Source organism: Leptidea sinapis, chromosome 6 (genome assembly GCF_905404315.1).
Source record: "Leptidea sinapis chromosome 6, ilLepSina1.1, whole genome shotgun sequence".
NCBI lineage: Eukaryota > Metazoa > Arthropoda > Insecta > Lepidoptera > Pieridae > Leptidea > Leptidea sinapis.
Window position 1 is genome coordinate 5,310,218 of NC_066270.1, and position 16,934 is coordinate 5,327,151.

The 16,934-nt window shown below is 34.4% G+C and overlaps 2 protein-coding genes across 9 annotated transcripts in view; one reads left to right on the forward strand and one right to left on the reverse strand.

Annotated features, from left to right (window-relative positions):
• LOC126964795 (homeobox protein homothorax) overlaps window positions 1-16,934 on the forward strand; it is a 321,561-nt gene that overhangs the window by 204,657 nt on the left and 99,970 nt on the right. The gene's annotated exons all lie outside the window — the stretch shown is intronic.
• Window positions 10,216-15,137, reverse strand: LOC126964799 (uncharacterized). The gene is made up of 2 exons (XM_050808070.1): window positions 14,121-15,137; window positions 10,216-13,899 (listed from the first exon to the last, which is right to left on the reverse strand). The coding sequence occupies exons 1-2, from the start codon at window positions 15,118-15,120 to the stop codon at window positions 13,853-13,855; spliced, it is 1,047 nt and encodes a 348-aa protein (XP_050664027.1). The 5' UTR covers window positions 15,121-15,137; the 3' UTR covers window positions 10,216-13,852.

The window sequence follows — 16,934 nt, forward strand, 5'->3', positions numbered from 1 at the left end:
CAGCTGATGGTTATTAATACGGCCTGCCCATTACAATGCAGTGCAGCTCAGGATTATTGAAAAGCCCAACAATTCTGAGCGGTACTACAATTGCGCTCGTCATCTTGAGACATAAGATGTTCAGTCTCATTTGCCCAGTAATTTCACTAGGTACAGCGCCCTTCAGACCGAAACACATATTTAATCGTAGAAATCAGAATAAATGAGAATAGCAGCTTCTTTCTTTATTAGGAAGTACACAATTACAGGGTTTTATTGGTGTTTTACATATTATCACCTATTATGATAACTGAAAAAATTTAGAGCTATTTTCGAGATCTCAAAACATTGAAAGGCATAAAAGGCATTTATTTTCACAAAATTGATTCCTTTAGAATTCTTTTTAATGTCATTTCTAATAACTACTAGATATTACTACCGCTTCGGAAACAAATGGCGCTCTGAGAGAGACGAAGCGGTGCAAGAAAAAATAATAATATTGCATGTTAAATTTCTATTAAAAACTATCTGACCTAGCAAACGTTGTTTTGCCATATAAATTATATATGTAAACCTTCCTTGAGCTTCAACGAATCTATTACAAAAGATTTCATTGAGATCGGTCGAATAGTTTAGGAGTTATTACGCAACATACAAACATACATTCTCTTTTATATTTCTATTAAAAATTTTAAAGAACGTTTGGTATTAATCTCACTGTTAATAAAAAAAATCCACTATCGCATACTATGCACAAAAGTGAACAATTATTAAAAAAAATAAAAGTGTTGTTTGAACAATGTCTTGCCAGGTCCTCAGCTCCGGTTACCGGCAACTCAGTCCAACGAGTTTTCAATTAAAATTTTCCCGTTAAAAGCAATAAATTTTTCATTGCGTACACAATGGCAACACTGAAAGGGTTTCTACGAACGCAATTAAACTCCACACTTCTACTCCAATAGGTATCATAGTGATTGATGATTTTAAAAATAAACATTACCGGGGATAGACTTATTTATTTTAGATGGAGAATTCATAGGGGCATGGTGTCATATCGTTGTCTCAAATATTTCCAACTTCTTGATATCAAATCAAATCAAATCAAAATCAGTTTATTCACGTAGGCCACGTAAATGACACTTATGAACGTCAAAAAAAATATATATTTTTGAATCTACCGCTACTTCGTAAAGGGTTGAGCTAATGAGAATTTTAAGATATTTATGAATGCTAATAAGATATTTATGAAATATAATGGATTTATAGAAGTAGGCGTTACTTTGTGGAAATCCATAATTATCCAAATGTTTTGAGGTTTCTTTAGTGTTAATTCTGCCATTATTGTCTTTTAAACAATTCGACACGTATTTCGCCTCTACACGAGACATCCTCAGGACATGTTGACTCGCTAAAATCTGGCACGAGACTAGATCTGAGACGAGATTCTCTTTTATCAAAAGATTATTAAGTCAAAATATTCTTTACCACGTTAGCTTTGTAAAAAAAAAACGATTCAATTATATAAAATAATAATAATATAAACAGCTTGTTATGTTTTTAAAGTGAAAACCCTCACTCCTAGGACTTTTACACTAATTAAATTTGTGAAACGCCAGAGGTCGTGAGTTCGAGTCCCGCAGCGTTCATAAAATTTAGTTTTATAATTTTATGTGTGTAATAAAAATATAATCATAAAAAAATCTTGTATTTATTAACTTTTGGCAGATTTTTTATGTTTTACATGATACAAAAACGTTTTTGCAAGGACTACAAAATATACAAACTATTTATTGATATTTTTAACAAGACTTACTCAATTATAATCTAAAGTATAATTAATCGCAAAATTAATAATAACATGCTGGCGCCCGCGGTTTTGTTCGCGTATAATACGGTGTTTTATGTCTATAACGAAATGGATTTTTTCTTTGATTGGAATGATGAAAACAAATTACGGGAATTTACCACAATAAATCGGTGAAAGCCACATTCAGATGGCTTAACCTTTGATATTCTCAAACACAAACAAATCAACAAACAGACAAGATTTGCCAAAAAAAGAGAAACAACGTGTATGAAAGTAAACAAATTTTGAAAATAATATAAATTGCAGGCATGGTACGTTTATGATTTAATTATATTCACTATTAAGGATCACGATATTAAAAAAAAATGATCAAAACAACTAAAAAAAAATGTGAATGTCTTACAATGCCACACTCCATTTCGATAAATAATATTCTTTGTTCTGTCTACATCCTATTAGTCTGGACGCGAGTGTCTCGCTACGTCTTGGGTGTTGCGTAGTAATTTCTGGAATGGCTTTCCGAGGGGGTGGGGTGGGGGTTCAATTTCATTACCGGTCCGGATCCACGAACATAAATCACCGGAGCCGCTTCGCTCGCATTCGGTTCAGGTGACGCTCAAAGTCTTCTCAAAGCCCGTGTTTCTGTCGTTTTCTTTATAGCTCTATGAATTCAATATAGAGATTTTAATTGAAATGGCTATGGTAGTACTGTGACACAGAAAAAAAGACCCTTCTAGAGTTGGTCACACTCTTTCATTAAATGTGTATCTATCTTAAAAGTATCGATTATATGATATGATCCGGCTGTTAATAAAAGCCATTGCCCGTTCAAAGTTTAAAAAGTATCCGACAATCGAATTAGGAAGCTTTTAGCGTTTCGCGCGTTTTTGCGCCAACGGCCGCGACCATTACGCTCCAAATTGCTTATAATTGCTTCGTTTTGAGATAAGTGCTTTCATTACGGAGCTGTACGGATAGAGTTGAGATCGTTGGATCATTTGAATCTAGAAGGTTATCAAAGGATCACTGAAATCACCAAGATACTAACATTAACCTATAATATACATATTGTACCGCAAAAAACGAATTTATTATAATATTTTTTCATTTCTGTTCATTAATATTTCGGTAAATAAGAGTCAAGTCACTAAAGGCGTATGCGTAGTTATCGTTTCTATACAATTATAAGATTGGCAAAACAGCTTATGAAAGATTATTCAAATAAATTATTATGCATTACTCTCTTCCTGATTTATCCAATGGTACATCGTCAGAACTTTCATATCTCAAATATCTTGCAAGATTATTTGCACAGGTTTCTGGCTGGGTAGGTACTGTGGTACGATAGGTGCGGTGCCATTTTATCCAGTGAAGTAGCAATGTATATTATTGTGTTTGGGTTTTGAAGGAAGCTGTAACTACTGAAATTACTAATGGGCTTAACATCTTATGCCTCGAAGTGACAAGTAGAATTGTGATGCTGCTTCGAACTTTGGCTTCAATCGAGAATCCTGAATGGCTCTGTAATAAATATGTTATTATTAACATAATTCTGCTAAAGTTCGATAATAGTCCACAAAACTGTGTAAAAGCGAGTGCAATTTTCTTATTTAGTAAAAGCTAGTAGTGTGCATAAAGAGAGGATTATCAAACGAATGACTTGAAATATAGAAAATGTTGTGAAAATTGTTGAAAACTTAACCCTTTCCATGATTGTGTTTTGTAAAAGGGATCAGCTAAAGTGTACCGAGAATAAAGGATCTTTTGCAAAAATGCTAGTAGAACAAGTCAGAAAAGTATTCCAGAAAAATGGAGCTAAGTTATCTGCCTGCTAAACATGTATTCTATGTAACAGATATATACTGGCCATGGCTACATGGTATCAAACTAATTCGGAGCGCGACCAAAAAAGGCTCGTATGAGCAGAGCGTGGTCGCATTAACATTCAGTGAACTTGCAATATCGGTTACAATACGCCTCTACATAACTATCACCCTACAAATGGTATGAATTTGAATTTTTGCGAATCTATTTGAATTCATTGTGGATTTGTTTCTATAGAATATCGGCAGATTGTTGAAATTATTTGTACGAAAGCTATTAACCTTCTGCTATTGGATTCTATTTGGGTGGTGCTGTTTAATTTTACATTTCAAAATGGGCTTTCCTCGATGTAAATTTCCAAATTCATATAAACATACAATTTACTGGGAGGCTCCTTTATCATGGGTACCACAACGGCATCTATTTCTGCCGTGAAGCAGTATTGTGTTTCGGTCTTAAGGAGGCTGTAGCTAGTGAAATAACTGGGCAAATGAGACTTAACATCTTATGTCTCAAGGTGACGAGCGCAATTGTAGTGCCACTCAGAATTATTGGGTTTTTCATGAATCCTGAGCTGCACTGCTTTGTAATGGGCAGGGCGTATCAATTACCATTAGCTGAACGTCCTGCTCGTCTCGTCCCTTATTGTTATAAAAAAATATTGGAATAGTTGAAGATACTGCAAGACACAAAATAAACAATTTGCAGTGAAGCCAAAATAATCTTCGCTGATTTTTTTTTCGTTTATTTTACAAGACAATGAAACAATGCTCAGATTAAACAGAAAACACGTTTACAGAAATCGAATAGATTAAAAGGCTGTATCTAATATACAAAAGAGGTACGTGTGTCACAAGAAGAGGTAGTGATAGTTATTCATAAAGAAATGTTGAGATGATTTGAACACATGATTGACTACATGGATGACAAAAGATTGACTGCACAAATTTATAAGACAATAGTTGATGGCCTTCTTGGGAAGCAAGAAAATAAGGCTGTGATATTGTCTATAATACCTCTACTGACTTCTCCTCTAAGAGACAGACATGATCTTATAAATGTATGTAGCAAAACATAAATACAACAGAAACGTTAATCATTGCGTGTCGCGACATATCCCACGACACAAGTATTACGCAACACCTCAGCGTACGTGCCTCCTTCCCTCGCACTTCGCAACAAATAATATTGAATAATGTCGCCTCCAAATCCCACCTTGGGACTTTAAGCCCTTTTCGGGGGCTAAAAATAATTATAAGGCTAACGTAATCCCGAGACAGAATCCCCGCAGAGATGATGTTCTATTGTTTCTCTTCAACACGCGCTGCTTTCGTCACGTTTTTGGCGCATTTTTGTCACTCTAGATGTCCTGCTGTCTGGATTTTGGTCAGATTTCTTGTGTTATGAGAGTAAAACATTTTATGTTAAAATATTTTTTAATACATAAATTATGTAAGGCAACACAGCTACACCAAAATCGGGAACCGGATAAGATGATTCCGAATTTTTAACAAAATAAAATAATTTTCACCAATAGTGATAAATATTATTGCAAAATACTGAGTTTTTAATAAAAAAAAGTAGAACCAAGAACTAAATTATATCATAGAGGTTTTATATACGGAATTTCTAAGAAAATTCCATCACATTTACGAAAAATCACGCTCCGTTTCACATGCGGACATAATTCATACGACATTTAATATTAATAGAAGTACCAAGACATCATAGACGTGAGAGAGATGGCGAAACACGGAATTCCTGGCCGGTGTTGAGTTACGTAGCTTGCTTTGAGAAGCACCGCACCGGAATGGAAGCATCGCTGAAAGAATTTATACATTATTTATGTACATCGCCTGCTATGTTATACCTGCCTAGTACTTCACGATTGTTATGAAACGATGTCTGAGGCAATTTCAACTGCCATTTTCATAAGAACTTTTTTATCTATCTCACTTTTGAGAAGGTGTCTCTTTTAAAGCTTCCTTCCACTAGGTTTCCCGAGAATTATAATGTCCTCTTTTGGTACCCTGTAAAATAATGCAAATAATGTATCAATTATAACCTCTATAACAAATTCGTTTGAGGAAAACCTAAAACAAAGATTAAATCCACTGAAAAACCAGGAAAATTACGCTAAGTCCAAACCTCGTAGCCATTAATCCAATAACGTGGAAATTCACGAAAATATGGCTCAATTTTCGTATTTCGCGTTCAAAACGTCCCTTACTTTATTTAGGGTAGGGCAGCCGTAAGTTTTACTTGGAGGAGACCGGGGCAAATTGCATACGAATCCTGGAAATGAGAATTTATTAATATTGGAAGTCGTGAGGGTATCTCGACGAATTAACTAGGTTTTTTTTTATTTGGCGATGTAAACATTGGTTATTCGATTGAGACAAATTTGTGTCGTTCTCGTAAATGTATTCCGATGTGGTGAGTGTATATTATTCGTGGTATTGCAAGGATACAACTGTCAAATAGACTAGCATTGACATGGCCTTTTTATGATACATTTATAAATTAGTTACTCATACAAATAATATGGAGTGATCTGATTTGGTTATTAGTTTTTTATGTAACCATTCTACCTATATGATGGGGTAATATTAAAGTCAACATAGATGAAGCTCGAATATAAAATTATTTTCTTGTTTGAGCAGTAGGAAAATTTAATACTTTAACAGAAACGCAGTCCTATTAGGATGCTTGCAGGCTCTATTGGAATATATTTACTAATATTAGCTAACATGGCAAATCTTGTGATGGCACCTTTTCTCAGATCTACCGAATATGCAAAAAAATATCATAAGAATTGGTCAAACCGATTCGGAGGAGTTTGGTAACAAACGCTGTGACACGAAAATTTTATATAATAATTGTAATTTTTGTTTTATTGTATATAATATACTCGTAAGAACTTTTGATATTTAAAGAAAAATGTTTTCAAAGTTACATAATTATAAATTCTAATATGGAAGTCAGATAATTAAAGTTAATAAACTGATTTTCACTATCAACTTCAATGTAGTTAGGAAGCAGTAATATATATATCAGATCTGGAGCACAAAAGTCATAATGATGGTGTCCTTTAGTTAATATCACCTCTGATAAATCCGAAAGTACCGTACAGTAATTTGCCACTGAACTAAATAACTAGTGACAATATTTATATTCAAGCATTGACAATCACGCATCTTGTCTAGAGGCGTCATCAGAGATAACGAACCTCCATTTGCCAGTGTTTTATACTTAATACTTCTTTGGCTTTTTCGTCTCCCAGCAATGTTTCATATAAGCTCTCATTTTCTGTGGTTTTTCATCCTGCACCCTTTTCAGTCTCCCCAAAATGATCATGGGATGTACGCCAAGGTTGAATGGTTGACTTTAGTGAATGGTGTACTGTTTTATATGTTTTCTCTATAAAGTAATGTAGTTGATTTTTAGACCAAATAGCCTTAACGATTCTTATTCCAACTGTAAATAGACCTTCTTTAAAATCACATCTCTACCAACAAATTGAACACATACACTGCTATCCATTCAGCTTGTCAATCTTAATCTTTATATAAATAATATAAAGATATTTTAATAATGTTATGTATGGGATGATCTCACCCCAAGCTCCTCTAGCTAACTTTAAATTCTAAGCATAAATCTAACATTTTTGCAAGTCTCGAGCGTCCGGTTACTCGTTTACCGGTAGGGGGCGACGGGAATCATTTCCGTTTTTCCGGGATGGTTCCACAAACGGAACGGACAGGAAATTCGGATCCAACTGACGCAGGAAATAGAATAACGTTCTTTGAAATAGAAAAAGTGATGGGAAATGCTGAGATTTTATGAAATACGTACCTACCAATATGGTACAGATGCAGCTTACCGACACACTACACATACACAAATTGTTTATTTTAGAAATAGACATGGAGCAATCTCAAAGCGCTTGCCAAACTTCCGATTTAACTAAAAACTGCGTTTATTAGAAAAGTATGCCCTAAGCGGTTACCGTTTCCGACCCGAATTCATATAGTCAGCCATATATTCGAGAAAACCATTCGAAATAGGAACGAAATTAAATGAAAAATTAAATGTTTAAATAATTTCTATATCTGAATGCGCGATAACTTCAGTCGATGTTTTCAAAGCCCTTTTATTCGGCTGATGTGATGGCCTATAGATGCATGGCCACTGACTTCAGGTCATCAGACAATGGATGGATTTGGACTTGCTATGAAGTTCCATGATTTTCCATTTAGTTTGTAATGTTTTAAGAGTTATTCACAATCGCTTAAATCGCAGAGCGAGGTAAAACTTCAAGCCGGCTCGCTTCTAGCGCTGTAGAAAACACAAGTCCAGCAACATATGAAGTATTGCTTTCATCTCTGGTCTGGTGCACCCCAGTAACAACTTCAACCATTTGACCGCGTGCAACGCAGAGCAGTTCAAATTGTCAGAGATCTAATGCTCTGTGAACGGCTACATCACTTGGCATTGCGTAGATGTGTCGCTTCATTGTATACCTCCTACCGCATTTATCATGCACAACACGCTTTAAACTTGAATATTATTTTCACCATCTGATTGTGTGGCTTTCTCCTACCTATACCTACCGATAACTCAGGTTATCAAGGAACTTTCTGCCACATGCAACTAAGTGTTGGAATTAGTTTTCTTGCGCGGTGATTCCAGAGAGATACGACCTTCAAAATAGCGCCTACACTTTCCTAATGGATGTAATCACTCGTCTTCCATAAATTAAGGGTCTTAGAAATGTAATCGACACAAAGTCTCGATTTTAAAATTTAATAGAGAAATTAGCCTAAATTCCGAACTGATCACTGAGCCATATTAAGTGATCCTATTCTATATCAATATTAATTTAATTGAAATTTAATTGTCTTTTTGTACAGTCAAAATAATAGCTCGTTTCTGTATTGTGAGAATTAAACTTTAGCATAACAGTCGGTTTTGATCAAACACTTTAGACAGGTAGATAGATTGATGTGCCGCGCAAAACAAAATGTAAACAATGAAATTGTAAGCAGAATCCAATTTAATAATCAAATTGCGGTAAAAAATAAACAATAACAAATTAAAATGTTATTTAAGAAGCACAGCTCAGAATCTATTGTGTGAGATAAAAGTTAATTTTTTATCGTTATACCAGCAGACAATTAAAGGCAAAGTAGGAAATGTTTTAAATATAAAGCTAGAAAGAAAACAAACCGTTTGTCTATGCTAATCTCAGTCCTTGCCAGAGTTATCTTTTACCTGGACCCTTTTAATATTACCTTAATATTGCCGAAAATCGTAATTCTTGCGCTCACTCTATCTGTACCCAGCTAAAGATATCTCCGTAACAGGGTTGAGCAGGGTTTTTGATTTAACTCTGTAGCGCGTGTTGTTAGTTATAATTCTGACTTTGACTCTCTGACCTTTGACTTTATCTGTGGTGTAGAATTAGGGCTAAAATTAAATATGGGTCTCATTCAATGAATTCAGTTTATTTTATGTATTTATCTTGGCTACTTTATTGAGAATTACTCACTAAAACGCCGATGTTTCTTTGTTTCTAATTTCTTCGATAAATAAAAAATAGTTTTACTCTAAAGTTGTGTTACAGTAGGACATGATATTATGTCTACTGTGGTTGTGTTCCCTTAAATACTTTGCCCAGTATTTCGGTTATATAAATATAAGTTTTTTTATGTGAAATTTTATAAAAGTTTTCTCCGAATTTCAACAAATATAATATTTGACATCCCTACACGTAAGCCGCCCGTATGCATTAATCAAAGACAAACGGATTTTAGGATCGCACGGGTATTGCGAGTATAACTCAACACTCGCGAACTCCTGCTTGGTTCTGTTATCTTGGTATATACTTGTTTATTACGTGGCGCCCGGATGACTTCCGGACTTATTGAATTTGGTCAAAAATCATTCAAAAAATTAGACTAATTTACCGGTGGGTTAAGAACGGAATACAAACCCGTGTGAGAAATTTATATGCATTAGAACTTGTTGGCTTTTTTTTCCTAAATCATAAAATATGCTCGCTAAAGTACTTTGTTACGGGTTTTATTATGTAAATGACACACCTTTGGTAAATAAGAACTTATATTTCTTGCACTAAATCAACTGTAGCCTTATTACACCTATTATATTTAAACTAGACTAAAGCTAAGTACTAAGACTACTTTGGACGCCAGGAGAATTTTATCCACGTTGGAGGGAATTCTACCAAAACCCAAGCTCTCGGCTGCTCAACCTCTCAGGGTACTTATGTATTCATTAAAAGGGCATTTCCATAGGCTAGGACAATAAAAAATAGTAATGTTATTTTCAGATACAAATACAAATGCCTAACTTCTATCCCAATTAGATATAAATTCTGTGCAACTTACCCCTTTCCTTGTGGTTTAATAAATATTTTTGATGGCACAAATTATTTTATTACTATAACAAAACTATAACCATGACGAACTATAATATCACATTGACGATCACAAAGGTACGTGTTACTTCATTGCACAGCTGATCGCTAATGTCAATGACCGACCGTAACATTCGTTATGAACCAATAATCGAGAAAGAAACAAAAAAAACTAAAAACGAAAATGAAGCCAGGATTCGAACCCCCGATAGACGACAGTATAACGCTTCACGATTCTATCGTCGATACCGCTAGACCACGAACGTTATGACCGAAAGTGTGAAATTATCTAATATGTTATACTCAAAGAGTCGTAATACTAATTCATAACATTCCCCCAACCTACAAAAGAAAAAAAAATATATATTTTATCTAAAATATATATATTTTATTTCTTCTATGCATCAGCCCACAGTCTTTAAATCTTTTGCATGCCAAACGCCAATCGGTTTGCCATAAGCATTATTTAGCTGAAATACATTATCCGACAATTTTTTAACAATTAGAGCTTTTTCAAATTTCGGTGCAAGCTTGGCCATAAATTTGGTTCCCGCTTTTGACAGGAATTTCGTTCGTCTCCATACTATATCGCCCTCTTTAAAGTTTGCTTTACGACGTCTTTCGTTATAAAACCTGAGACTTTTGTCATGTGCGAGCTTTATCCTTTGTTCAACCTCTCTATGTAATTTCGATCGCGATTTTAAGCTATGTAAATATTCTTCAATGTCCACACGTATCGGTTGGTTCTGCACTACGTGTTGTGTACCAACAGATTCACCAGTCAGTTTTACGGGAAAGGATGTTTCTCGGCCAAAGAATAAAAAAGAGGGTGTGTACTCAGTAGTTTCATGAACTGATGTCCGTATTGCGTGTGCAAATTCTTGCAAATGTTTATCCCATTCATTATGTTTTCTTGAATTAATGTAAGACGCTATCATTGTGCCAACAACTCTGTTTACACGTTCTGTAGGATTGCTTTGAGGATGATAATTAGGAGTATACCAAATTTGAGTGTCATATTTATGTGCGAGATCTTTGAATATTTGTGATACAAATTGCTTTCCATTGTCACAGATTATAGCTGAAACTTTGCCAAAAAGTAAGAACTGTTTCTCTAAAATTTCACAAATTTTGTCTGCTTTTCCTGTTCTCAAGGGAAACATTAGTGTGAATTTACTAAATAAACAGGTTATTACTAAAAGCATTGTGTTCAAATTCTTGCTTTTTGGAAAGGGGCCCATGAGGTCTGTTGATATGACTTGCCAAGGTCCAGTAACAGTCCTCTCTTGACCCATATGACCTAAGGGTGATTTCTGTGATACTTTCACTTTTGCACAAGTTTCACATTTCCTTACATATTGCCTAATGTCATTCAGCATATTTGGCCAAAAGTAATGTTGTTTTATCCTGAATAAAGTCTTGCGCACTCCGAAATGGCCTGCTGTAACATCATCATGACAGTGTCTTAAAATATCAGATCTCAAAGACTGTGGAATGACTAGTTTCCAGTCATTCGATTCATTGGGATATTGCTTCAAACAAATTTTCTTGTATAAAAGACCCTCTCTAACCTGCCAGTCGTTACAATTATTCTGTTCACTTCCAAATTTAGCAACTTTACTTTTATACCACTCATCCTTATGTTTATCTAATATCCTTATATTTCCCCGATCATTGTCCATAATTGCATCAACACACCTAGACAGGGCATCTGGCACCACATTACTTCTGCCTGGTCTATGAACTATATCAAAGCTAAATTGTTGTAACTTCATAGCCCACCGTCCTAATCTACCATGCGGATCTTTCATATTGTGTAGCATTTTAAGTGCACTATGATCAGTAATAACTGTGAAGTGAGTACCATCTATGTAGGGTCTGAATTTCTCAATTGCATAAACTATACTTAAAAGTTCCCGTTCGGATGTCGAGTACAATTGTTCACGGCTATTAAGTTTCCTACTTAAATAAGATATCGGTTGTTCTGCATTATTAGTTTTTTGACAGAGTACTGCGCCAATTCCTTTGTTGCTTGCATCACATTGTATTATAAAAGTTTTACTAAAATCTGGACAGGAGATGACCGGTGTTGTAGTGAGCAATGTTTTTAATTTAAGAAATGCTTTTTCTGTCTCATCTGTCCAGACAAACTTTTTGTTTTTCTTACCTTTTGTCAAATCATGAAGTGGAGCAGCAATTTGTGAAAAATTTTTAACGAATCTCCGATACCAACTAGCGATTCCGATGAACCTTCGTAATTCAGAAATATTTTTAGGTCTTGGAAAGTTCATGATTGCCGAAACTTTTTCGGGATCAGTGCGCAGACCATCTTCATCTATGATGTAACCTAAAAATCGTAAACTCGGCCTTGCAAATTTACATTTCTCAACATTTATTGTTAATCCAGCTTCTTCCAGAATATTCATTACCTGTCTCAGGATTTCTAGGTGTTCTTGAAAGGTTTTAGAGCAGACCACGATATCATCAAGGTAAGACCACACTTTACCCTCTAAGGCGTGAAATAATATGTCCATTAACCGTTGTTGCGATTGTGACGCATTTACTAAGCCAAATGGCATCACTTTGAAATGAAAAAGGCCTCTACCTGGAATTGCAAATGCGGTCTTTTCTTTGCTAGTTTCCTCAAGTTCAATTTGCCAAAAGGCGGATTTTAAGTCAAAAGTGCTAAGGTATTTTGCATTACGTAAATTATCGATAATGCTAGATATTCTTGGAAGTGGGTATGTGTCCCTTTTTGTAACTTTATTTAGCTGACGACTGTCTAAACAAAGTCTGTTGTTACCATTAGCTTTTTTAACAAGTACCACCGGTGAACACCATGGACTGTGAGACGGTTCAACCACATCTTTTTCTAACATTTCATCTAATTCGCTTTCGATTTCTTTCTTAATGACCGGAGAAAAAACATACTGTTTCTGATATATTGGTTTACTGTTCCCTGTATCTATAGTGTGCTTAATAATTTTAGTTCTACCTAAACCTGTACCTATACATTTCCGTATTTCTTCAATAATATCAGTTAGTTGTTGTTGTTGACTTTCATCTAAATCTTCTTTACTTGTTAAATGCGTTGCTTTATCTTCAATGTTGTTGACTTCTGATAATTCTTTTACCAACACTCCTTTAAATTTAAAGGAAATTTCAAAAATGTCAAAAAAGTCTTTACCTAATATCAATTTCTGTGACAAATTAGGCATAAGAAGCATAGTGATATAGTGAAACTGATCATTAAAACTTACCGGAACATCAAAACCTTCAGTTACAGAATAACTGGCACCATCTGCAGTTGCAATATCCATAGATTTTATTTTCTGTATTTTAACCCCCAAGTGCTTCAAAGTTCTTGCGAATTCACTATTTATGACTGAACAAGTGGCACCTGTATCTAATAATCCGTAACAATTATAATTTAAAATGTTTATTTGTATGTATGGCCTGTTATCATTTTCTTTCTTGAGGGTTAAGGGTGAAAGTGCTTTCTTGGACATGACGATACGAATAAAATTTAGCCAGTTCTGCCACACTTTATTAGTTTTAGAGGAGAGGTTCAGTTGGCAGGTTTCAAACCCTCCTCTTTGGCGTTTCCCTTGCAGGTACAATCTTTTGCAGTTACGCCAAAATGACCACAACGATAACAAAATATACGCTGTTTTGGCATGGTGCAAGATCTGAATAAATGACCAGATTCACGACAATTCCAGCACCGCATGTTCACACTACTTTTATTGGTGGTTTTTATTTCATTAACTAAGTCATTGTTAGTCATAGAATTTCTGCTCAATTTATAAGCTAAATCGGGTTCTAATGAGTAAACTGACGTTTTCGGTTCCTGAAACTTGTCACAATTAATTTTAGTTCTTTCAATGATACGCATAACATTTATTAGATCGGAAATAGAACAGAAAGTGTCCCTACATATGGCCCTTTGATAAAATGGTTGCAAATTTTTACAAATAATCATTATTTTTTCTGATTCAGTAATTTTGTTGGGGAGTCTATTAAACATATTTTGCATTACTGAAATAAATATGAGTACTGACTCATTTTTACCTTGTGTTCTAGCTTTTGCTTCGGTCAATAGTTCCTCTTGGTAGTAAGGAGATTGAAATGTCCGTTTAAGCAAGATTACCAGCTCATTCCAAGTACTTATAAACTCTCTATTTGCACGAAACCAAATTAACGCATCATCCTTAAAAAAATCAATTGCATGACGCCATAAATCATCCTCAGTTGCGTTCCTAGCCTCCTGAAGTTCCTCAACCCGTTCAATAAAAGCATTCACGCTAAATTTATTGTCACCATAAAAATGGACACCCCATTGACTTATAGGTACAAGCTTGCGTACTGGTCGAGTCTCCTCGAATGAAGTGGAATTAAATAATTTAGAGTTTCGCTTTTTGCCATGAAAAGTTGGACTTTCAAAGTCCTCTTGCGCAAAACATACCTTTTTGTGTTCTAAAGAATCTTTTAAAATTTGATCTTCTTCTACTAACACTCCGTGCAATTCCTTAGACGTAGATGCCATAGGTTTCGTCATCATATTTTCTTCCTTTAAAAGATTTAAAATTTTTTTACTATCCTCACCTATGGAGTTATGTAAAGCCTCTTTCATTTCCGGAGTTATTTCCTCCCCATCCAGTATGTCGTCTTTGCCCTCTAAATCTTTTAAAGTTATAACGGCCTTATCTAATAGTATGTTACGCCTATCTCTGTCTTCCTCTTCCGTAGGCGCGGCCAATTTCAATCTGTTGACAATGTGACACAAACGAGAAACTAGACGTTTGTACAACTGTTTATCTGGCTTTTCTTTTAACTCTGAGACATAACGCATAACATTGCTTATTTTGTCTGAACAAATGTCTAGTTCTAGCCCCGGGGTGGTAATAGATGCTTGCGGTGACTTTATTTCATAAGAGACTATCATTGAGCTTTCAGCTTCTAACATTTTTTTTAAGATAATTTTAAGAGCTGAAACTAAGCCTGGATAAGTATACCCCCGACACGCAAGTTCGAATTCGACTTCATCTTTTAACAAAAATTGAGGATCCATATTTAATATACAATTAAAACAAAATACTATACAAAACTAAAATTAGTTGATTACAATAGCGGTATTGTGTACAATTGCCTTATATTATGTGTACCTAATATAACTAATGTAGAATTCTTTAATTACAAACACAAAGAAATAAACTTTTATGTTTATCCGGTAATATAAATAAGTAAATACTATCAATAATAATATTATTCGCAAAAAAAACTCAACACAATATACAGAACCACAAAATAAACTTTTCGCCAAGAGGGAACTCTAAAAGTATGTACCTACATGTACCAAACTGATTACTGTCATACATAATATTTTAATCAAAAGTAAGTCTTATATATTATCTTATTTAGATCTAAAGTCTGTAAATGTTAACAATAATTAAACAAAATAATTATGTGCCTAATAATGTAAACTAGTATCTATTAGAATGCACTATCTAACTTAATCTATCTACTTAACCTATAAGTAACCACAAGATTAGGCAGTATTATATTATAGGTAAATGCAACAAGTTAGTGTGACTTTTGTACCTAACTGCTCGCCAAATATTATTATACTAAGCTTAGGTAGATGTATGGGTAACCGCATTGAATTACTATTCTTTTTGAAATTTAATTGCATACAATACACAATATTTTACAAGTTACAAACCCACGACAGGTATAATATGCCTACTGCCACTATGTAACTGCTACAATTAACTTATGAATAATTAATATATAAATAACCAACTTATGAATTACAATTAAGTATAAGCGTTATAATATACGCAAGCGCATCAATCTTATACTTCAACTAAAGATGCGTAAATAGGTATGAACAAGTTAAGTTAAGCCGTATGTAGGTATTTAGCTGCCGTTAAGCAGCCAAAGCATAACCACGATGTCAAACATAACCCTTTACTTTTAACGTTGGGCGCCATTCTGTTACGGGTTTTATTATGTAAATGACACACCTTTGGTAAATAAGAACTTATATTTCTTGCACTAAATCAACTGTAGCCTTATTACACCTATTATATTTAAACTAGACTAAAGCTAAGTACTAAGACTACTTTGGACGCCAGGAGAATTTTATCCACGTTGGAGGGAATTCTACCAAAACCCAAGCTCTCGGCTGCTCAACCTCTCAGGGTACTTATGTATTCATTAAAAGGGCATTTCCATAGGCTAGGACAATAAAAAATAGTAATGTTATTTTCAGATACAAATACAAATGCCTAACTTCTATCCCAATTAGATATAAATTCTGTGCAACTTACCCCTTTCCTTGTGGTTTAATAAATATTTTTGATGGCACAAATTATTTTATTACTATAACAAAACTATAACCATGACGAACTATAATATCACATTGACGATCACAAAGGTACGTGTTACTTCATTGCACAGCTGATCGCTAATGTCAATGACCGACCGTAACATTCGTTATGAACCAATAATCGAAAAAGAAACAAAAAAAACTAAAAACGAAAATGAAGCCAGGATTCGAACCCCCGATAGACGACAGTATAACGCTTCACGATTCTATCGTCGATACCGCTAGACCACGAACGTTATGACCGAAAGTGTGAAATTATCTAATATGTTATACTCAAAGAGTCGTAATACTAATTCATAACAACTTTAATATATTGTATTCTTATCGTGAAATCATTTTTAGATCAATTTTGTCTACTATCTACCTAACGTATAATATAATACACAATAATAAACACATATAATAGACAAATAATAATGACATTTTTAAGGAAGTACTCGTAAAGTCACTTTTATTTCTAAGCGATAATACATTATCTAAAACATAATTCAATG